Source organism: Centropristis striata, chromosome 22, assembly GCF_030273125.1.
Source record: "Centropristis striata isolate RG_2023a ecotype Rhode Island chromosome 22, C.striata_1.0, whole genome shotgun sequence".
Lineage (NCBI taxonomy): Eukaryota > Metazoa > Chordata > Actinopteri > Perciformes > Serranidae > Centropristis > Centropristis striata.
Window position 1 is genome coordinate 8254582 of NC_081538.1, and position 24236 is coordinate 8278817.

General features: G+C 39.6%; 1 protein-coding gene across 2 annotated transcripts in view; it reads right to left on the reverse strand.

Moving 5' to 3' along the window:
- The window catches only part of large1 (LARGE xylosyl- and glucuronyltransferase 1), a 79920-nt gene that overhangs the window by 3807 nt on the left and 51877 nt on the right, over positions 1 to 24236 (reverse strand). For both annotated transcript variants that reach the window (XM_059325785.1, XM_059325786.1), the window contains 9 exons: positions 23405 to 23576; positions 16340 to 16444; positions 14831 to 14943; positions 10774 to 10899; positions 9468 to 9623; positions 3558 to 3721; positions 2027 to 2305; positions 1313 to 1459; positions 422 to 617 (listed from right to left, as the gene is read on the reverse strand). In XM_059325785.1, coding sequence (XP_059181768.1) covers positions 422 to 617; positions 1313 to 1459; positions 2027 to 2305; positions 3558 to 3721; positions 9468 to 9623; positions 10774 to 10899; positions 14831 to 14943; positions 16340 to 16444; positions 23405 to 23576 — 1458 coding nt within the window. The remainder of the gene's footprint in view (positions 1 to 421; positions 618 to 1312; positions 1460 to 2026; positions 2306 to 3557; positions 3722 to 9467; positions 9624 to 10773; positions 10900 to 14830; positions 14944 to 16339; positions 16445 to 23404; positions 23577 to 24236) is intronic.

Consider the following 24236-nt stretch of genomic DNA (forward strand, 5'->3'; position numbering starts at 1 on the left):
GGCAAATCTACGAGAAAAAAATGCGCAGATTTATGAGATTTAGAGTGGTGAGTCTGCAAGAGAAAAGTTGGGTTTTTTTCACTTTTCTCTCGTAAATCTGCGACTTTTTTCACGCAGATTTGCTACTTTAAATCTCTTAAATCTGCAACTTTTTTTCTTGTAGATTTGCCACTTTAATCTAGTAAATTTGCAACTTTTTTCTCGAAATATTCTCAAATGTCATGGTGTCACCGTCTGTGACGTAGCCTGATCTTTGCTGATTAGCTGGAAGAAATCCATGTGGTTCTACGACCAAACAGAGAGACATGGGGACCTCATTTTGATATCCACTGAAGTTACCAAATATAGTTCTTGGCCCTATAAAGGGTTAAGAAAGGTACATACAAAGTAAGAGTTGGGTAAGTGGAGGTGAGTACATTACCTGTGCATCCAGCTCCATGATGTGAGCCACCTTGTTCCAGCCAAAGCCCACAAAGCGGCGGTCATACTCAGGACTGTCCCTCCTCACCATGACATAGGGCTCAAAGTCAGCTTCCCACTGCACCCTGTAGGGTGTGGTGGCTGTTCGCCATTTGGCAAAGTTAGTTGGTGCGTGGCCTTTAGTCCACACATGGTACCTGCAAGGACAGAAAAGGTTTTATCAAACTAAAGTTGGAGGTTGCACAGTCCACTGCAATCCAATACAACAGCCTAGCCATAAATTATACCTTTACAAAGATAGTAATGTTCATCTTTGATTGATACTGCCAGAAAGGTAGTCATTTAACTATGTTTATTATTGACTGTGACAGTGTCAACAAAAACTAAATGTAGATTTTTTTTTTGACAGAGCTGATGATATTTGAGCCAGGCAGAGAGCCCATTAATCGCATCTTACCACATGTTGCCGGGTGCTGCCATCTCTATTTACCTTTTCTTTTTTTTAAAGTCGTTTGGCCCATAAGACCTGTCGGCCCACCAGGCATTTGTCCGGTATGCCAGATGGCCAGTCCAGCCCTGCGGCCTGTACAGACTGTAAAACCCTTTGAGGCAAATCTGTGGTTTGTGATTCTGGACTATATAATTAAAATTGAATTGAAGTAATATCACTATAATTACAACAATTGAACTGTACATGCACTGTTGAACTGTTAATCATCATTATGATTACATATTACCTTTTTTCATTGCATAACATTTTTTTGTGTTTTCTCTATTTGTAGCTCAAAACAAGTAACAAGTAAGACTCTCACTCTGAGAATTAACGAAAGATCTGAATGAAAAAATAGATTCTACCACAGACAGAGAAATTAAATAAATGCTCCTGGTTCACCTGAAGGTGAAGAGTGTGCCCATGTCCAGCTGAGAGAGCAGCTCAGCCTTGGACTTTGGGTAAGAAAGACGATATCGCAGTGTCTCAAAGGCTGGAACCACCAGAGCTTTCTTGGTATTGGCCATGTCCAACTGCAGCACTGACTTCCTACAAACACCCAAAAACAAGACTGGATTACATACTGTTCATTACTTACAAAATAATAAATGTGCAATATATAGTTGTTGGGATTTTTTTTTGGTGAATTGTGATTTTTCATTTTTCTGTCATGAAGGTGAAAAGCAGAAACTTTGACCCATTTAAGGTAAGACTTAAATAAGACACTTTAGAGGGCTTTCTACTCCTTTTAAATTCAAGAATTCGGAAATAAATTATTGGTTCAATACTGCTGATATATCAAGACAAATCTTCATCACAGCGTTTTACTCAAGCTGTGATGATGGTCATACAAGTAAGATAAGGCACTTTGGGTGCTACATTAGGAAAAACTGCTTTCTGAATCAGCCTATATATATATATATATATTTATATATTGTGTGTGTGTATATATATATATATATATATTGTGTGTATATATATATATATATATATATATATATATATCATAAAAAAAATCATAATTGTGCTTCCAGAATCTAAAGACACAGAAAGCCAAACGTAAATGTGTAAGTAACACTGCCAACTTGGTTCCATTTGACTCTGTTCCCTTCTTACCTGAGGTACTCATACAGGCCGTACATGGGCAAGAAGTCGATGTCTGATAGGAACATGTAAGGCGTGTTGACCTGCCGCATTGCCACATTGCGCAACAGGTTGACTGGGTAGAACTGTCCTTCTTTGTAGACGATGTGATAACCGACGTTCCCACGGCTCATCAGTACCTCAGAGCCCTGAGCATAGCGCAAGAACTGCTGAGCCTCAGCATCGGAAAGGTAAAGGGCAAGGCTAATGGGGCCTTCCCAGTGCTTACAAATGGCCTCCAACATCTGGAGCCTGCAGAGGGCGGGACACAGGGATGGGTGACATCACAATTAAATGATTTACAACTTTGTACAGTTCAATACAACAAAGTACCTCAAGTCATTTTTTAAAATTTTGATGCAAGATACAGAAAATAGTTACAACATGGTACACAACATCACCATTACAATTGCTGTCCGCTGCATTAATTGCTTTTTTGTTTATTTTCTTTTTGTGAAGATATGAAAAAAAAAGTTACTCAGCTTTGAATTCGATATGCAAATGTGGTACTGATATTTATTTCATATTTGTTTCATCAAGGAAAGTTTAAGATGGCTTGCCTTTACATTAAAGTGGGCTTTACTGTGAAGTCAAGCTTTTAAGTAATTTTGTTCAGACTGTCCTTGGCTCAGTGTCACTCACGCTGAACATGCAGAAGATACCTGCTGTATTCAATTTATAGATGTTATTTTTTCTATCTTTTACAAACTCTAAAGCAAACAAAGTTTCTTACACAATTTACACAATAAAATATTTACACAATAAAATATCTCTGTAATGTAAAGTGATCATCTTTAAAGTAACACATACCTAATGGTTTATTTCATGTCTCGGTAATACCTTTCTCAGTCCACCACAGTCTACGTCTTTTTTGTTCATTACATTAAATATGTGCATTAAATGATCCCCAATAGGGAGTGCATTGTGCAAGCAAAACAGAATAAAATACTGGAAAAATAAAATTATAAAAAAAACATCTGGGTGCCTCATATATTGAGGTTAATTATGCCACCTTCACCATCCTTGAGCCAACAAGAACTCAAAGAAAGCAAGTAGAGGACATTTACAGACATGCAATATCCCTAACTTCATTAACTAAAAAGCAATTCAAGTTATTAGTTAGAGAGATGGCTGCATCTCCTATATATGCATCTCTTATATAACCAGCCAGGGAGAGGTACACATCAGGGGTCACCACTTAGCCCTTTTTTATTTTGTTTGGTGATGTAACCTTTAGCAGCTAAGATTAGGGGTGAAGATAGAAGGTGTGCTGTGCTGTAATGACGTACTCATCACCATAGGAACCAGCGTCTTTGAGTGTCTAGAAAAGCGCTATACAAATTGAATGCATTATCATTATTATGATTATTAATATTGCTTTTGGGACCATGGAGTGCCCTTTTACACCAAGAACAAGTGCCCTATTTACATACAGTGGAGTCTGAACAAATTTATAACAGTCTACATTTTTATCAGATGGAGCTGTGTCACTGTGGGGCAGTACCTGTCCATAGAGAGCTGGGCGACTAGTGTGACATCAGTGTTGTCGGAGCTGGACTCGTACTCATAGTGGAGGAAGTAGAGGTGCGTTCGATGGACAGTGAATCGTTCTCGACGAAACTCGTAGCAAGGGTCATCTTCATCTAGCTCCGACAGAGTCTTCTGAAGCTGCGGGCCAAGAGGAGAGGAACACCAGCAGTAAGACATTTAGCAGCCTCTGAATGTGACTGAGTTTCTGTCTGGAAATCCTACTTCTGCACATTGATTAAAACATAGCAAAAATACACAGATCATAATTGTTCAGGTCAACACACGTTGTTTGTATGAAACTGTACCAGGGTAAATTAAAAGGACTGCATTTATAATGCTTTCATTCCAAATAAAACACGACAATTTGCCTCTCATTAACCTTTTTCACATACAGGCAGAGAGCTGCTGTGTAGGGTCTAATAATCAGAAGCCATGGACACTTTGACATGATGTGTCAGAAGGAGGCCAGGTAAAAGTATAATTCTTGTGGATTTTAACTTGGAGTACAGGTCTTTAAAGTGCTCACAAAACTGAAATATAAACATCTACTGCCCCATGACTTTTGGGCAAACTTCTAATTAATATCATGTTACATTATTGCAAGCTCCAGACCAGCTATTAAAAAGGAGAAGCTCTCATTGTTCAATTGTTCCGTAGTTAAGACACATACATGCCTAAAAACACTACTTACATGAAAAATTATATCAAGCAATGTTCCAAGTGTGAAAATGACTCAATGGGAAATCTATGAGTTGTGTTTGTGTGTTGTGTTGTGCATTTTTTCTTTAGATTAAAAGGGAAAGTTTAATACAAACCATCCCCCATTAGGATTATAAGTGTCTGTTGGTACATCTCTTATTATGTTTTAAATGTAGGTTGCTTTAATTATTGTAAGTCCATGCTTGTACTCCCACATGAAACAAGAAAAATATATTTCTTATTAACTCATGCCATTTACTGAATCTTAGGGGTGGTTATGGTGGAGCAGCATGGATTAAGCTTTGAGGGCTTTCCTGTGCCCCAGTCAGACCCAGGCCTCCAATCCTACATACAAACATCTAGCATCAAGCGGTTATAACTCAGTGCAAGTAAATTGCGGTCTCTCTCCAATTGGCACGTGTCAATTTTCTTTGGTCACACACAAAACTAATACTAAACCTTCTGCATACTGTGTGCATACTGTAAAAATGATGTAGTAACAGAGCAACACACCAAACATCCACTCATTGTATGTCAGCATTATTTCCTCAGGTCTTTGTAACGTGTTCAAGAATTGAAGTGAAGATAAACACTAAAGATCAACAAAGCACACTCATTGTGGTTTGAGGAACAAAAGATAAAACTGGCTGAAGGGCTGTCAGCAGAGGACTTGGTGTGTTGTACCGCTCTACTTTAAACCAGCTATTCTCAACCTTGGGGTCCCGACCCCAATTGGGGTCCCGAGATTATTTCTGGGGGTCGCCAAAACATTTTGGAAGTCAGCTCTGTCTCCACTGTGTTAAAGTGTTCATGTGTTAATGTGTTTTAGTCCTTTAGTCATTTTGTGTCTTTTTTGGTCATTTTGTGTCCTTTTTTTGGTCATTTTGGTCATTTTGTATCTTTTTTGATAGTTTTGTGGTCAATTTGTGTCTTTTTTGGTCATTTTGTATCCTTTTTTTGGTCATTTTGTGGGGGTTTTTAGACATTTTGTGTCTTTTTTTGGTCATTTTGTTTCTTTTTTGGGTCATTTTGTGCTTCATTATTTGTCCAAAATTTGTTGTATCAACTGAGTTTGTATGATCTGAACTGTGTGTGTGTGAGATTCTGTTCAGTGAGCGGGGGTCGCGGACAATATGCATGTTAAATTGGGGGTCGAGACTCAAAAAGGTTGAGAACTACTGCTTTAAACAGTGCCATTAGTGGAGATGCAGTGAGTGACCAGGCTGCAGTGGCACTGCGACCCTGAAGGGGCCTGTTCTGCAATGTGCTGCTAGAGCCGATCCATCAGTGGCTTCATTAGTCTAATCATCACTTTAATGGGATAAAAATGTATATAAAAGTGTTGGCTCTTGTATACCATGCTGGGAATTTATAATGTGATTAACTAACCACAAAGCTGACACTTTAACAATCCCATGGCCCCATGGTGGCTGGTCCTGTAAAAACCCAACTTGGGAGCATGGTGATCTTCAGAAGATTAGAAGATTAAGAGGTGTGAAGCATAACATGCCCGAATGAAAAAAGTAACCGAAAGTCATTACAGTATGCTGGTCACTTACAGCAGTAGTTCTCAACCTTTTTGAGTCGCGACCCCAATTTAACATGCATGTTGTCCGCGACCCCCGCTCACTGAACACAATCTCACGCACAGAGTTCAGATCACCCAAAAAAAGAAACAAAATGACCAAAAAAAGGAAACAAAATGACCAAAAAAGACACAAAATGACCAGAAAAGACACAAAATGACCAAGAAGACACTAAATGACCAAAACAAGATACAAAATGACCAAAAAAGACAAAAAATTACCCAAAAAAGAAACAAAATGACCAAAAAAAAGACACAAAATGACCAAAAAAAGACATTAAATGACCAAAAAGACTAAAACACATTAACACATGAACACTTTAACACAGTGGAGACAGAGCTGACTTCCAAAATGATTTGGCGACCCCCAGAAATCATCTTGCGACCCCAATTGGGGTCCCGACCCCAAGGTTAGCTGACTTACAGGGTGCCTCAAGCCCTTTGTAAGCCTCAAATGAATCGGTTATACAAAATCTATCTAACCACGTCTACAGTCAAAGTGTTTCCACTTGTTCTGAATGGAAACACTGGTCCACACTGTCTGCACCCCACTGCCTCCCAGATCTCTCTCGAGGAATTCTGTGTTATTTGTTTGTCCTCCTCCTCCCTAATATGGATATACTTACACCAGACGCAAGAAGTAAGTGGTGAGCAGGCACTACTGAAGATCTGTTCAGTCCACAGGCTCTGACCTTATATATTATGGAATTATATTTGTGCCAGTATCCTGAGCGAGCAATGATATATATTCTGAGCACACAATGAGAGATTTTGAGCACAGAAAAATATATTTTGATAGCACATCAATTATATTTGAAAAAGAAATTACACTTGAGCAAAAAATATATTCTGTGCTCACTAAATGTGATATCCTTTGTTTTTTCCGGGTTAATGTAACTAGCGATCTAATTGGAGAGCAAACAGCCAATCAGGATGTACTTCCGCCAGCTCTCTGTTTGTAACATTTGTAACGTGTGTGCCAAGCTGAGTGCCCGGAGAGAACAAACCCGAGCACGCAGAGCGAGAGTTTGAGCGAAAGAGGGATGGGGGGAGCGAGTGAGCGCAGCGGTCTGTTTGTGCACCATGGAAAGAGTTTGTGAGAGAACATTACGAGTAAAACTAACATGCAAACACATTTATGGAGCACAGAATTCATTTTTGTTTGCGCAAGTGTAATTTCTTTTTCAAATATAATTGATGTGCTTGCAAAATCTCTCATTGTGTGCTCAGAATATATCATTGCTCGCTCAGGATACTGGCACAAATATAATTCCATAATTTATACAGTCTATTACTGACATTTCAGCAGCACAACTCCTGAGGAGTTCACCCGGCTGCAGAGAGAGTACCGTGAATGCTGTATGAACTTTCTCCCAACTCACACGTCACCCTGGATGGATTTCAAGTCGTACCGGCGGACAGGAAAGCAACACAGAGCGGTAAGAAGAAATGAGGGGGAATCACTGTGTTTGTAAATGACATGTGGTGCCACCATGGACACATCAGTGTGAAGGAGCAACTCTGCACGATAGACTTGGAGCTGTTAGCGGTTAGCATGCGGCCGTTCTACCTCCCGAGGGAGCTTTCACATGTTATTGCTGTAACTGTGTACATCCCACCCTCATTTGCTGCTGCTGCAGCTACAGATCAGATTCACACTGTTGTCTCCAAGCTTCAAAATCAGCACCCCCAATCCCTCATCTTCATCTATGGTGACTTATATCATGCTCCTCTGCTCTCCCCACTTTCACCTAGTACGGGAAATGCCACACCAGGGACAATACATCTTTGGTTATATGCAAATATCAAGGATGCATACCCCCTGACTTTAAAGTTCTCATTGTCCATAATATAGGATAGAGTGTTTGCTCTAGAGTTCCTTTCTATTTATAGTCTTTGCATTGTTTCCCAAGTGTAGCTGCAGGATTGTGTTTTTTTTTTTTTAAACTTGGAGTGACTCCCTTTAAGTGTCCTGACATTGCTGCAGCATCATCATAGCCAATCCCTCTGCAAAAAACAGCTAATACTTAGCCCCATGTTAAAAATGTTATTTAGCGCAGTGAAAATTGTGAGCATAGATTTTAGGTATATCAAAACAAATGTGCCATTCACCAAACAAAATCACAGTAACAACCTGTTCTTTGTTGATATATATCTGGTTTCATCTGTGAGTATTGCAAAATATCCTAAATAGGTAACAGAACCTTTTCGTAAAACATCACGTGGATCAGATGAGTGATCTCATTAATTGTCAGGAGACATGGAATTCTTCTTGTTTATCCAGCGCGTTATATCGGGACAGTCCTTATGATCTCAGCAGCATCAGTGTATGAAGTTTACTGTGCTATGTTATTGTCTATGGCAACACCTTGGCATATGAGAAAACTGAGAGAAGCTACCGTCTCATTAGCATCTCTCTGCTGACCCTCTTGTTTGATGCTAACGTGATGTCTAGCTGTTTGGCCACACTGAGTTGCTGTGGCACAAACATCTGAAACTGAGCCAAAGACTCTTTGATGTTTGCTTTTTGTATGCTCCCTAAATGTCAGTAAAACATTATTTACTGTGAATTGCGAAAACACCTTGCATTTTTTTTATTTTTTCCCCTAGCCTTTTTTTGTACAGGCGTAACAATGTAAGCCAGTTAAACTCTTTAAAGCAATGACATTGAACTAATCTTGCTCATTGTGTAGAAAGAGTCCCCTGTACCCTTATAGTTTTCTACAGCACAGCAGGGTAGTTAAATTGATGAGGCTTTGTGAGATCCCTGCAGTACTCACTTGAACAGTGGCTGCAAGACTTGGTTTTGTGGCTTGTAGAGGGAGGAGGACGGGCAGCCACCGAAGGTGGACTGGTAGTAGCAACAGTTTGAGACTGAAGCTCGCCAGGGTTCGCGGTCAAGGCCAAAGACACAGCAGAGGTAAATGCAGAATCTGGATTAGTGGCATGATCATCACTTTCAGTCTGCTTGCATTTGAAAGATCAATTTTTTTTTTTTTGATTCTGCCTCTTCATTTTTGCAATGTGTAATCATCATGCATGCTAATGGCGCCACAACTGGCAATGCACATACATTGCAATGTATTGATAAACAATGCATATGATAGGTAAATGTAAATTTGCATCGCAGGAGTGCAAGTGGGTGACAGGATATCACTTGGCTTGTTTAAACTACAACTTCAAAGAAAAACATAGATACAATTAAGGCTTTTAATTATAAAAAATATAATCTTAGACTCCAAAAGTTACACAGGCTGCAGCCCCACCGGTCCTCCTGCTACTGAGGTCTATGGTTCAGTATCCAATAGGAAAGTGAAGGGAGCATGAAGCTGTAACTTCCACAAAGTGCAAAGTTCTGTGTTCATACCCAGGTCTTATACACAACTCTCTGTTCTTCCTAATCAATTCATTTATAGGACCAAAGCAGGTCTTCCAGTTCCTGTATCAGATTGTTGTGCTAACCTCAGCACATGCTACTAACGGTATATAGTTAAGTTTTCAGGTGAAACTTATGCTTTTGAACTACAGTTCAAAATAACATGCATCAATCTATGTACTGTGCATCACCGCAGCCAGAAATACATAAGTAGTTCCACCTACGTTCTCGCTGTTGTGGTCAGCCTCACTGGGACAGCCAAACAGCTCTCGCCGCAGCAGGTTGCCGTCATACTCCAGAAAGGTTAGATAGAGGTTCCGAAAAAACTCTACATGCTTGTTCTTCACTCGCAGCTTCTTGGGAGAATTCCAGTGGATTACCTGGTAAACAAGAACCACAGAGAGGAGAGCAATGAAAAGGTTGACAAGGGTACTGTTACTGGTAAACAAGCTGAATTCTACTAAATCATAGATATCCTTGTCCTGGGATTTACACCTAGCCTTTTCTCCAAGTCTCTACTGATCCTTTGAAGGAAAACATTTCAAACATTCAAACATCGGAAGCACTGTCTGGCCAAACTCACTAACTAATCAAGCATCTCACTATTTCCTTTCATATGTGCCCCTTTCTAAAGTACCCCTTCCTTTCGCAATGTGCCCAGAAACTTTTGCAGTTGAGTCCAATTAGCCCTTTTTTCTGACTGATTGCTTGCCATCCAATCGCCTGAAATACAGAAATCACAGCATGGATTTTTCTATGGCATCCCTCAGGGTGTTGGTGTCAAAATGTGGTCATCTGGATGGATTGGTTGACGCTTGATATAAAAAAGGCATAATTTAGCAGCAAAAATGTTAAACAACTGGTATCAACCCCAAAATTGCTGTACACAACTTCACTGCAAAAAAAACAACTTGTATTTTTTGGCCTAAAACAGTGATTTAATTTGGTAAAACTTGGAAATATAAATGACTGACATTTAGGGCACTAATGTAAGTTAGCACAACAAAGGAAGCCAGTTGTCTGCTCAAAAACAAGTTTGTGAGATGTTGTTACTTATATCTTTGAGTTGGGGTTCAAAACAAGGGACAATAGTTCTGCTAACTCTTATTTCTTTGTTGTGAAATTCGGTCATTAGCGAAAGCTAGCGGCTAACTGACGCTAGCGGTTAATTGACGCTAGCGGCGCTGCTTGTTACAGCTACAAGAGTAGACATTAGCGTATCAATGCTAACTCAAAATTGTGGTTGCAACATTAGCTGACATTCATAGTGGTGTTACAATCGTGCCAGAGAATTTGAGTTGAGCAAACTCAAAAACAAAACTTAAAATATTTAGTTTAATTGTCCAACTTAAAATTTTATCGAAGTTTGTTGCCTTGAACTTTTGAGTTCACCCAACTTTTCTTTTTTTGCAGTGTTATAGGACATAAAATGAGCATGGAAATGGACTTATTATAGCCATAATGTAGGTCAAGCCTTGTATGTCTGAAGTGACTGTGTGTGAGCATAGTGGGGACGCAGCAGGGTCTCACCTTGAGGTCTGACACGTCTTTGTAGCATTTCTCAGAGCGGGTGTGGTCAGACAGCTGGACGTTCCAGAAGCAGGGCAGTTGGTGAACCAGGAACGGGTTTTGTTTGATTACAGCATTGAAGATGTCCTGCAGATACACACACAGACACACGTACAGCCTTATGCTTTGCCTTACATTTCATCATCATGGAAACAACACCACACAGTTTAATCTGTTTATTTGATGACCATACAAATCCTGTTAAATCTTACTCTGCTTTTTTCATGGATTTTAAACTAAAGACCCGTTTAACAAGCTCAATAAAACAAATGTGTGTCAAAAACAGCACACATTTAACAAACACGTTCTTTACATTACCATACAATACATCCAACATTTCCAAATAACCATTTAAATGCAGGATTGCACTCTTAAATGCCACACGCATAGGGTGACACAATTTTGCAAGCTGCAAATGGCTGGAGGATGGTAATGCCTATTACAGGAGTCTTTTTGTTAGCTTGATATATGATGTCATGCATAGAAGGAGAGCAACTGACAAGACACATGGGCCTGACTCAGAATTAGCCACTGATGCAAACACCTGGGAGACAGTGAAGATTTGACGTACAACCCAATTCCCCTAATTGCATCCACATTTCCCTAACCTGCATCTTCATCTTGCTTGATGGTTTGGAGTTTGTATTTCTATTGTACGCTGTCTAAATACTTGTTTTATGATAAATGTCTTTTTGGTTGTGATCCCTCTAAGAGTAACATAACAAGGTAAATGGAAGTTGTCGAGTCGTACCATGTGATCACTACTCAGGAAGTAACTGAGCATTTCACAGAGAGCTGGGGTTTTCTTTATGGCTAAGCTAATCTAGCAAAATCTGCATACATCCAGAGGTGAAAAAAGTATTCAGCGACTCCTTGGAGTGTCTGTTAGTCCAACCAAATGCTGAACAATTCTTTTTTAATGAACAAAATGTTGAAATAAACTTTCATTAAGTGAAAATACAGTGTGAAAGGGTCAAAGTTATGAAACCAAACTGCTAAACCTCCTTTTTTATATCTATATAGCGTTATATTTAACTTTATTGACACATTGCCGTGGATACGCATTGTTCTGTTTCTCTCCTAATGACGACTCGCCTTGTTAGCCACCTGTCAATCAAAGGTAGCCACGCCCCAAATCATATGATTCTTTATCTTCTTTTTTCTTCTAAATGGGGCCATTATTTGAACTATTAACATCAAATTGTCTTGAAGAAAAAATTTTTTACTAGCTATTGAGACCATAGTGTTGTCCTAAAAAAAATTCTGAGGTAATAAATCAAGTGACAAGTTTTCTCATTTTGCATTGAAATTAATGGACAGAATTTTATTGCAGCCACACTTAGCACCCCCTGCTGGAATCTTTGGTAGAATGCAGCTTAAGGCACTTCCTGGTTTGCCTCCCTGCTCAGACCCGGAGGTTGCCGCCTGAGAGAAACAGTATTCAAGACAACTGACAAAGAAAATAAAGAGTAATTTGGCTTTACATAATGAAAATTATTTTTCAGAGCGACAACATCTAGCTTTCAGTGACGTTTCAGTGATGTTTTGTGCTGTTTTTGAGTCCTTAAATATGTCTTAAATAACATCCACCAGATAGTCTGTGGCCCTCATTGCAATGTTGTGCTCTGCTAAAAACCCTGCCAGCTTGACCTCTGCTGTTTCCAGCTTCTCCTTTTCTGATGTTCTCTGCAAGCATTGTGTGATTGATTTTTGTGTCGGCGGTAGATTTTTTTCTTTTGCTTTGTTGTCGGACTCTGCAACAGGTCTCAGCATCCCAAAGTGTCTTTCCCACTTTTCAATACATTTGTGGGCGATGCTGCAGCTTACTTTTCCGCTGAGTTTGCTCCACCATCCTCTTTACCTCTCCTCCTTCCCCATGGCAGGTTCTCTCATTTTTCCTTGTTTCGCTCTTCTTCTTCTTTCTTTTTTTTCCCTCGCTCAACTTCCCAAACTGACTGGAGTGTTTCATGGTGCGGGCACAGCGGACCATTCAGCCAGTCATGATCGTTGTTCTGGCGATGTTGTGATGTATAAGAACAGTCTGATCAGTGGCAGCGTCTAATCAATAGCTGATATCCAGTAAAGGGGCGTGTTGACTGGTAAAAAGACTTCCGTGAAGGATGCTCTCGTGTATCCTCACTCATGGCTCCTACGATATCTCTCCTCAATCCTCAGAGCACAAATAAGAGCTTTGGGATGGTCGTAAAGACAGAACTTCTGGTTCAAGCGAGGAGACATGAATAAGAGAAATGAGATGCACCCAGTGTTTAGTGTTCCTGTGTTTGTTGGATTTACTTACAGTATTATCTGCCATCTACCTGATACTGCTTCAGGTACTTGGTATTATCTGCCTGCCTCTGGACTCACTGCCTGTAAGCTTCATTATTAAAATTTTCGCTGCTGCATTGGTCCACACCAGCTTTTTGCTTACACTGTAATACACCTAGAACACAGCCCAGTATCAGTCCACTTTGGATGATGCTGTTATTGACTGATATTGATGATTACCAATTATGTTCAATGTTGATGAAGGAAGTAATGTGTCCTTTCTGCAGTGAAGCATAAAAATAAGTGGTTGGAGGTCTGAATGGTGAATTCAATCAAAGCCCTAAAATTAACATTCAATGACAGGTCATGTTAGAGATGAAGTAGTTTGTAGAATGTGTTTTTCGACCAAGTTAAAAGTCAAAAGTGTTGAGGCAGTTAAAGGTCAGGCACAGGCGGCAACCTCCGGGTCTGAGCAGGGAGGCAAACCAGGAAGTGCCTTTAGCTGCATTTTACTGAAAATTCCAACAGGGGCGCTGATGGCAGCTGCAAAAGCATTCCTGTCCATTCATCTCAAGACAAAACAAGAAAACTTCTCACTTGATTTATTACCTCAGAATTTTTTTAGGACAACACTATGGTCACGATCGCTAGTAAAAAATCTTTTTCAAGACAATGAAATGTGATGATGTTAATAGTGTAAATAATGGCCCAATTTAGAAGAAAATAGAAGATAAAGAGTCGTATGATTTGGGGAGTGGCTCCCTTTGATGACCCTTTTGACAGATCGCTAACAATGCGAGCCGTCATCATAAGAGAAGCAGAACAATGCGTATCCACAATGCTTCCAACGGGCAGTCCACAAACCAATGGGTGACATCAGGGTGACTATGTCCATTATTTATATACAGTCTATGGTCTGGCACAAAACAAGATAGTCATTTATGTTAAATGTTAGGATAACAGCGAAGACAGGAAAGGCGAAAGGAAAAGTTGTAAAAGGAAGGAAAAAGGCTGCTGATGGGACAAAGTCAAACCCTGTTTACTCTCTCTGCTCTGCACAGTTGGAAAACCAATCCAGTTGGTGTGAAAGTGGGGTAGTCGTCATCGAAAAGTTATGGAGATCATCGGACACAGCCCAACCTTATTCTGATGCTGTAACGGTGGGACGGAGCATGCTGCAACTTAAGCGTAACCACAACCCAATAAAACCCGTTATGTTGTTCTTGATTGTATCATAGCTGGGAAGTGCTGATCTAGGGAGTAAATGTGAATAAATTGCTGTTTTCTGGAGACTTGACATGCAAAATTCTACCTCTGTGTTGGATTTGGATTTTTGCTGCACTTTACAAGCCATAAGCTACAATGCCTTAAGAAGCAAACCATTTGATCATCATCAAAAACAAGAAGTGGGATTTTTTTTCTTTGCTTCACACAGCACTGTTGTGCTCCATCTGAAACCTCTTACTCCCCACATTTTTCCACTACAGGAATTTGGAGGCTGCATTTAACGGGTGTTTATCTCATCCTCATTAACATACACAAGCCTTACTGTAGCTTATTTTAACTGCAGTTCCATTAGGTAGCAATGGCAGAAATAAAAGACTTGCCACAATCTATATTAGCAGCAGAGCCTAAAAAATATGTGGTCAAACAGGGTCTCGCAACAAGCACAGGTGTTTATGTGATTTGCCCATGTAAAACATAGGTGTGAGGTTGTGTGTGTGTGTGTGTGTGTGAGTGTGTGTGTTACCTGGTCTGCCAGGGAGGTGGACAGCATGCTCATTAGCTCTCTCTCTGCAGTGAGCCTCCACATCTGCTCCCATCTCAGCTTCCGCAGACGATCCAGGAGAAGCAAAATCACCCCTGGAAAGTGCACATATGCGCACATTTGCGCACACACACACACACACACACACACACACACACACACACACACACACACACACACACAGTTAGGCTAATAAAATAATGTTCTGGGCTGCTACAAATAAAATCAAGCAGACAATTTTCGGGAAAGAGACATGGTGAATATTCTTTTCCAAATCAATCAAATCAAGCAAACCATCTTTTCACACCCCGCTGTGCCCCATCTGTTGCCTCAGCCACAAAGTTGACCAGGCCCAGTTGAACCGAAGACTTTGTCAAATTGCTATTCTGCATTAAAGCAACACATGCATTTGTATTTCTGCGGTATGCAATCACACTGTTAAGAGCAGAACACTGAACCTTTACAAAACAGACATGTTCAGGTGAGTTTTGCACAGCTACCACTGAACTGTATCTGCTGTAAAATTCATGGAGCTGCAGCAAAAGTCAATAGCACGATCATTCCTCCAGCTCCAAACAGAAGAGAGAGAGAGCTAGAAGTCTCCTGAAGAAAAGGACACGCTGGATTAGAGTAAGGGAAAAATATAAACAGGGGGGGAAAATAACAAAGTGTAATGGAATGCCTGGATATTTCATCAATGCCTTTGCAAATGCAGTATGTCCTTGCTGCTTCACTGCTGTTTAATGTCACTGTAAGGCTTTTAAATTAAATTATAAGAGGAAAAAAGGAACTCTGAATATACAAGAACTTGGACAGCAACCAAATGTTTTCCTATTACAGACACTAGCATGTAGGCTACACAAGACAGCCTTCATACATAAGACAGCCCTCATCCGTGGGTGTCAATCAAAAAATGGGAAGTCAGGATGGATAACTTTCACTCCAGTATTGTTTGTACACATGACACCCGTCTATACCAGGCAGCAACCTCCGGGTCTGAGCAGTGAAGCAAACCAGGAAGTACATTGAGCTGCATTCTATCAAAAATTCCAACTGGCGTCGTTAACGGACTTTGCAAAGGAACTTCGGTCCTGTCTATCTCAATACAAAATGAGACGATATCTCACTTGATTTATCACCTCAGAAAACATTCTCATGACAACACTATGGTCTCAATCGCTTGTTTCAAATATTCTTCAAGACAATTTGATGTTAATTGTGAAAATAATGGTCCCATTTTCAAGAAAATAGATGATAAAGAAGCTTATGATTTGGGGCCTTTGATCCTTTCACCGTGTGTTTTCAGTTCATGAACATTTATTTGAACATTTTGTTCATGTAAAAATGTCTTATGTGCCGTGAAGGACACTCAAAAATCATGCATTCATTTTTTGAAAATAGAATATTAATGTAAGTTACTATTAATTACAGTATGTAACAGGGACAGCCCCACCATGCTTATATGATAACACAATGTCCTCCTGTTCTCACCAGTGTTGAAGCCTCTGCCCAGAGCTGGCCAGGGTCGATGGTTCTTCCACAGGTTCCCAAGGTACCAGTCACTCTGGTTCTCCACCAGACCAAGAACCTGTTGACCTAAAACACAACAAACACAACACCATTACTGCTTTTTCACATCCCCTACATCTACACTGCAAAAAAAGAGAAGTTGGGTGAACTCAAAATTTCAAGGCAACCAACTTCGCTAAAATTTTAAGTTGGACAATTAAAATAAATATTTTAAGTTTTGTTTTTGAGTTTGCTCAACTCTGAATTTCTCTGGCATGATTGTAACGCCGCTATGAATGTTAGCTAATGTTGTGACCACAATTTTCAGTTAGCATTGGTACTATAGACTGTATATAAGATTGGTACGCTCATGGCTACTCTTGTAGCTGTAACAAGCAGCGCCGCTAGCATCAGTTAGCCGCTAGCATCAGTTAGCCGCTACCTGTGACTGAGATAGTCTGATAGTCCACAATATCTGCTGGGATTGGCTCCAGCTCACCGTGACCCAAATTCGGATAAGTGGTTAATTATATTGGATGGATGTAGGGGTGGGCGATATGGCCCTAAAAGATTATCACGATATTTCAGAGTATTATCTCGATAACGATATTCTTGACGATATCAAAAATACTGAAAAATATATAGAAAATTATTTTTTAGTCCATATAAATAAATAAAAATTGTACAACAAAATAAAAATCAATCATAAATCTAAATGTAGTGTAAATTGCAAATCTCAACAGTTGCCAAATACAAAAAAAATTACTTACTTGAGTATTAGCGAATAATAATAAAAAATAACCTTCTAGGGGGTCCGGGGCCCCCTGGGAGAAAATTTTGTACATTTTATAGTACAATGTGATCAATCTCGTCCACTTTGAGAGCTAAATGTGAGCAAACACCTCACAAACACATCATTGCCTATTTTAATTAATTATTGTAAAGGAGAATAAAGGTTCTTCTATGTTTTATTTAAGGCATCTTATTTTGACAGTCTTCTTGTAATTTCTGTGGTGGATTCTGTGCTCTTATTTTGAAAGCTGCATTTGTGAAGCGACAGGAAGTAATAGTAGCTTTTTGTGATTAAAACAACTTTAATTGTTAGCTAATGTTAGCTCGCGGCTAACGAACGGCGTATATTCAGTGCGCGTGTGTGAATGCGTGCGCATGTCTCGGAGGAGGACAGAGAGGAGGGTCGGGGTTTTGACTGACTGACGGGTGACAGACACTGCTGAGCAGAGACACAACGCAAAATAACTTTATGTTATGAATAGTGTAGATATACTTTCAGTAGCTTGAAATGTGACATTAGAGCAGCACAAGAGACTCTGGCGGGCCACCAAGGTCTAGGTAATTAATAGGAAATCCTTACGCCACTTTGTCAAGAAGTAGGGCATGTTGCCAATATCGTGATATGCATTTTTTTTACCCATAAAAAAAAATATACCGGTATTATCGTGAACGATACGATATGGCACACCCCTAGATGGATGGATAGTTTATCAGATATATATATATATATATATATATATATATGTATATATATATATCACACAATAAATAATAAACTGCAGTACAGAAAAGTCAAAGAAAGGGTGATATAGAAACAGTATCAACCATAGAGCACCAACCATTTTCTCCCTCTCAACTGTTAAAGTTGAGTTGGCTTCACGGTGGTGTAATGGTTAGCACTTTCACCTCACAGCAAGACTGTTGTTCAGTACTCAACAATACAAGGAATTTAAAGTTTTTGAGCCACTAGACAAAAGGTATTGAGAGCACAGGTGAGGAGGCAGGATAAAACAATAAGAAGAGATTCAAGAGATTCAAGTGATAAGTGGGAAAGGAATGTAACATGGTCATGAGGCCAACAGATTATGAAAGGCAGGCTGAGCAGAGATAAAGGTTGAGGAGATAGGCGTGAAGCAGGAGATAGAGTGAGTGTAGTGGTGGCAGTTTTAATGAAGGCTTTAAGGAAGATTAATGAGAGCTTTCTGGAGCATGCAGCAGAGAACAGGCAGGCCCTTCAGATAGGCAAACAAAGATCTGCTATCTAGGTGATGACTAAGCATGACAATTAGAACTTGATTGAAAAATTGTTTTCTGGGACAAACTTCACAGATGATTCTACCAACAAGTTCTCCAAGATAAACGGCAGAAGAGGTTGTGTGTCAGTACCACAAATTACGGCACATAAAGTATATAAAGAGCCAGCTCTTTAAGGAGTACTGCTAAAAGTACTACACTGTAATAAATTATTCTGTAGTCAGTTCATTTTTCTTGATATATTTGATAAAATGTATTAAATATAAATGTGTCCTTGATTTTAAGGCAGTTGTTTAAGTAACTTTAATATAAAAATGTTTGAAATAGAATCTACTTCTTTTGACCACATTAAATATAATCTTTTTGTGTATATAATTCTAAATCAAGAGAATTTTGAATGAATCCAACAAAATAGAATTAATACGTTTTTAATTGACAGGCACTTCATGTTAAGTTGTTATTAACTTAACTTGTAACTTAGTTTAGATGAATTAATAATATTGCATGCAATCTGTTGCCTCAATTTTATTGAGTAGCTATTGTTTATCTTTTTTTACAGTGTAGTTTCGATAAAATCCTGACGCTACCCATCCCTAATTAATACATGCCTTCTTTGAATCAATTAACACTATCATTATGCCTTCCATGCTGGTATCTTACATGAGCTTGATAAAGCTAAAGAGCAGATAAAAAGAGAACTGGCCTAGCTAACTCATGGCATTCTGTCAGCCTTACTAATTATCTTTATAAGTCATTAAAACGCTAAAGCCTGGGAGTAACATTTATTGAATGTGTCTTCCTTGAGTGTTGTGATGCTTTAAAGATAATGGGGCTAGACAGTTCAGCCAGACTGGACAGCAAAGGGAGTGGGTGGCAGAGGTCCTGCAATGGAGTCAACTGCTTATTAAAATTGATCCAAACCCCTGCTGGCTGCAGTGCACTATTGGAAAGCACTACCTATAAATCTTTGAAGTGACTCACCACTGCATCCTTCCCTCCTCCTGTGCCTTCTTCAATCTTTATGCTTTTCTCTACTCTGCAAGGACATACCCACAGGACTCGTCTCCACAACTCCTCACTGTCCTCTCTAATACCATTAAGGTCTAAGTATACTCAAAAGAAGTGCTTGTCTGACATTTACATTTACATTTAGTCATTTAGCAGACACTTTTATCCAAAGCAACTTACAGGAAGAATAAAAACAAACAAACAAGGTATAGTGCAATAAGAGCTATTAGTGCATCAATAAGTGCTAGTGACAATTCTTTAAGGAATAGAATTTTCTTGTGGTGCTAGGAGAGAAGATGCCGTCTGAAGAGCTGGGTCTTCAGGAGTTTTTTTTTTTTTTTTAAAGGTAGAGAGGGACGCCCCTGATCTGGTTGGAACTGGTAGTGTGTTCCACCAGCGGGGAACAAGAACAGAAAGAGTCTGGGTTGCCTTGGACCAAAGGGGGGCAGAGCCAGGCGCCGTTCATTGGAAGAGTGCAGCGGTCGTGAGGTAGCATATGTCTGAATCAGGGCGTTCAGGTAGGTAGGAGCAGTACCGGAGACAACTTTATAGGTCAGCATTAGAGATTTTAATTTGATGCGGGCTGCAACAGGTAGCCAGTGGAGCTTAATGAGCAGCGGTGTGACATGTGACTGAATGTCTAAATGTCTCACAGCATCCAGAACCTATCCAGAGTCTTAAACAACGATGAGAATCGAGTTGCAGTTGCGAGTCGCTCTTTTTTCTTTTCTTTTTTTAAATCGCTGTGTTTCACACAGCATGCACACACAAGCTCACCCTTTACTCTACTGAGTGAGACCGAGAACAGGCACAGAGAACACGTGGTGTGCTTATTTGATATGCAAATATTGCATGACCAAAAACTTCCTGTTGAGGGATTTCTTCTGTCATTCCACATCCTTATGCCCATGCTCCAGAGGCTTGTCAGTTGTCACAGTTACAGGCATCCTGGGGTTTCCATCAGCAGCCGGTTCGTAGGTGTTGGAGGTGCTGGTTCCATTTCAGTCCAGTAGTGATGATTTGGCAGGGTCCACCTACTGGAATGAGGCGGCACCAGTAACCCTCCAGGCCTGTGTTCACCTGCAGTCTGTGGCCTGCCTTCATGTGAGTGTCTCAGTAGTCAGTACTGCATCGGTCTAAGACAAAATGAGCCAAAGAATATGCAACAGCATCTGGATGCACTTTTCTGACATAAAAAACGGGAAAGCAAAGTGTGATGTTTGCCAGAACAACTCGGATATCCAACCAATAGATCTTACCAATCCAAATCTTACCCCATCATTCCTCTCAGTGATTATTTCCTGGATAAAATGTTACCCAGTTACCCCAGACTGGCTTCTAAAAATAAATAAATATAAAAATGAGCAAGTCTTATGGATGGCTCTTTTAAAAGATACTCAGTACTTTGTCAGTCGTTTTGTCTGACCATGTTGAAATGCAAATGTCTTTTTGAACAGCCTCACTGGAAGGTGGAGTAGAAAATGAGTCATAGACAGGGGTTAAATGTCATGTTGTTTTTTTAATATGTAATATAACAGCATATTTTCAGACAGTCTTTTCAGGAAGGCATTTATAGTGTTCAAATGAAAACTGACAGAAATAGTGTGTAATATAACGAATGAAAAGACAAATATGAGAAAGAAGTTCAAACTCTGGTTCCTTTCTCATATGAATGACGGATTATCTGATTTTGAAAGTCACAGAAACGGTTGGGCACAGCACTGCCTAATTTGATGTGGAAAAAGCTGTGGAGGGAGGAGGTTTCCCAAGATGTTCCAACATCCAACAAGCAGTTTTGATGAAGCATGCTGGCAGCTGAACCCCACAATCATGCCCACTTTACTGGCTAGGTGTGCTGAGATTTGACAGCAGCCAGGGTTTCATCTTCTCTCTCAAGCTATCTTTTGTCAATTTTTACAAAACTACTTTCATTTACTGCACACATACAGTAGTTGCAAGATGAAAGATGAAAAGATGGAGAGCTTTTTTCACCAAACTTATCAAAAGAACCCCACCTATGTAACATACACCTTCTATCCAGCTGATCTAAACAGCATATTGATTCAATAAGAACCATCCTACACAGTGATTCACAGTTTCGATTTCTCCACAAATGATGAATCAGTACAGAGGAAATGGTTTGTAGGAGGTTGGATGGTATCTGGTCCAGTGGGCATGTTGTTGATCTAGAATCTAGTAGGCGTTTGAAGGTTCCTCCTCAGTCAGTGGGAGAAAAGAGGTTTGTGGAGCCATGTTGACAGATATAGGAGAGATTTGAAGCAGAATCTGTTTTCCGAGCATCAGTGGATCTACAGATCTTATTCTGATAGTAAGCGGTTGTGAAGGAAATTTGGTGTTTCCTGCATGGTGGGACACGAAGTAGGCGGTGACCTACTTGATATTCAAAACGCAAGGCATTGTGGGAACTCACTCTGTGAACTTAACTCTGATAACACCATGAGAGAGGGGAACATGTAGACCAGTGGGCTCTGTCCTGATGTGATGAACAGGGCAGGAAGATCGGGCCACATTGAGGCTTACTGAAGAATCAATGCTGGGAACTACAACAGATATAAGTCGAGCGGTGTACGGGACTTTGTTGTACTGTAAAAGAGCCATTCGGAATTGTGCGGTGTATGGAATACGAATGTGCTAATAAAACTTGCTGAACAGAGTATTGAGTGCTTTGTGTTTGGCCAGCTCACCCATTAACTTAGTGCAGTTGTCAAAATTGCCACGACAAGGTATTAGCTGATTTTAAACAGGAGGTGAAGGAAGTTAGGAGACATTGTTGGGGTTTTCATATCCCTTGACCCTGAACAAAACGTGTGTGGTTCTCTTGGTTCAAAAAGTGTGTTTAGATGGCTATCAAAGTCATTAATCATTTTTTTTTTTTTTTTTTAAATATGATCATTTTTTTTACTCGATTTACTCTAAGTCACCTATAGATGGGGCACCACTCTGTACAACAGAGAAAAGATAGCCTATTCACCTAAATAACTCTCATGAAGTCACTAAACTATCAATTTGATTAATAATGAACTTAAAAATGATGACCAAACTGCCATGTTAAAATTTTATAATGCTTTAAAGAATTTTCATAGAAGCGATTGGCATATCACTCATAACAACATTCTAGAAATGAAGGTGGTGGAGGGGAGGAGGTCTTTTTCTTGCCTTGGAGAACAAACCAACTTTAAATTGTCTTTTACACAGACTCTGAAGAGGAATTCAAAGTATATTGTATGTGCTTTAATGTTCCAGGTTAAATTGAATAAGTAAAGGCAGAATTGAATTGCATGCAACGTTTTGTCTGTGTCGGGCAAGACTAACATCCAACGTCAAGTTATGTAACCAAGACTAATACAATAACTTGCACAGAAACAATTTGAATTTGAATATGAGCCATCCAGAGCGGTCGTGTGACCAGACTTTTTTTGGCCCTGTCAAAGAGCAGGGCCGTTTCTCTCACCTGAAAAAATCCTGGTTGCTGATTGGATAGAACGCTAAGCAGGATATGATGTAGTACTCGATGGCAAAACAACAGGCGCCATTTCTAAAAGCTGGCGAAGTAGCGAGTAGTCACAAGCGACAATAAACATAAGCCCCTTTCAGAGTGCTTTTCGCCTTAGGGTGTTCATAGTGATCTTGCAAAGGCGTGATTTTCTGCCTTTTCATAGTGCAGTCCTGCTTTGCGGAACGAGGTGCACAGTAGCACAGTGCTAATAAGCTAACAGTTAGCTCAGTAGCAGTACAGTGCGCAACTTTTTCCTCAAAATATTTTTATCTTTTATTTTGGATATCCGCTGAAGTTACCAAATACGGTTCTTCGCCCGATAAAGGGTTAAACTGGTAATTGTTATTAGCACACAAAGTTACCATCATTGTGTCAAGACAGACTACTTGTAACTGCCATACTGGTCAAACCCTTTGAAAGATATTCATGCACTTACAGTTACATTTCATTGAGTTTGAAAATAGGAGCTTTATTACCTTTGAACTTGTGGAAGACAGCCCAGAGTTCAGCAATGTCAGTGGCAAATGTGATGTCTGTATCCAAGACGATTACTCTCTGCAGGTCGGATGGCAACGTCTTAGTAAGCACCAGCTTCATCAGGCCGTAGATTCCAGAGTAATGTTTGTTGGGGATCCATGACACCTCAGACTGAAACACACCAAAGCATGGTTGGGATTAGGTTTAGGTTCAGGTTTATTTGTTAGAAGTTACATAAAATGACAAAGACAACAAATAGTGTAAAGTGCAGGGTGAGGCAGAAAACACAGAGATAATAGAAAAAAACATATGTAAAATCAACAACAAGTTATAATGACAATAACAAAAATAAAAACAAAAATGAACATGATATAACAGTGTATTTGTGTGTGTGAAATAGAATTTTAAAACAGCAGTTAAATGGGCTTTTAGACATCTTTTGAAACATTTTATAGAGATGGAGTCCTTTGCCAGATGGGAAAAATGTATTCCATCATTTAGTCCCCCTAAATTGAACAATAAATTGACCTCTGCATGTAAGAAATCTTGGAGGACGAAGATCTAAAGATTGACGCGTTGGATAAGAGTGAACCAGAGAATTACATTTAAAATAACTAAAGCACTTAAAGTGCTTTGGAAAGTTTTTCATGATCTGAATATACCTTAAAAATAATAACTCATATTTGAGAAATATTGATATCATGAACAGTAACTATCTGAAGTTTCTGAAAAAGAGGTACAGATGAGGCATGTGACACAGATCGGGTTGCCATCCTAACAAAACGTTTCTGAAGAACCAAAATTCTATGGAGTGTAGTAGGAAAGGTGCTT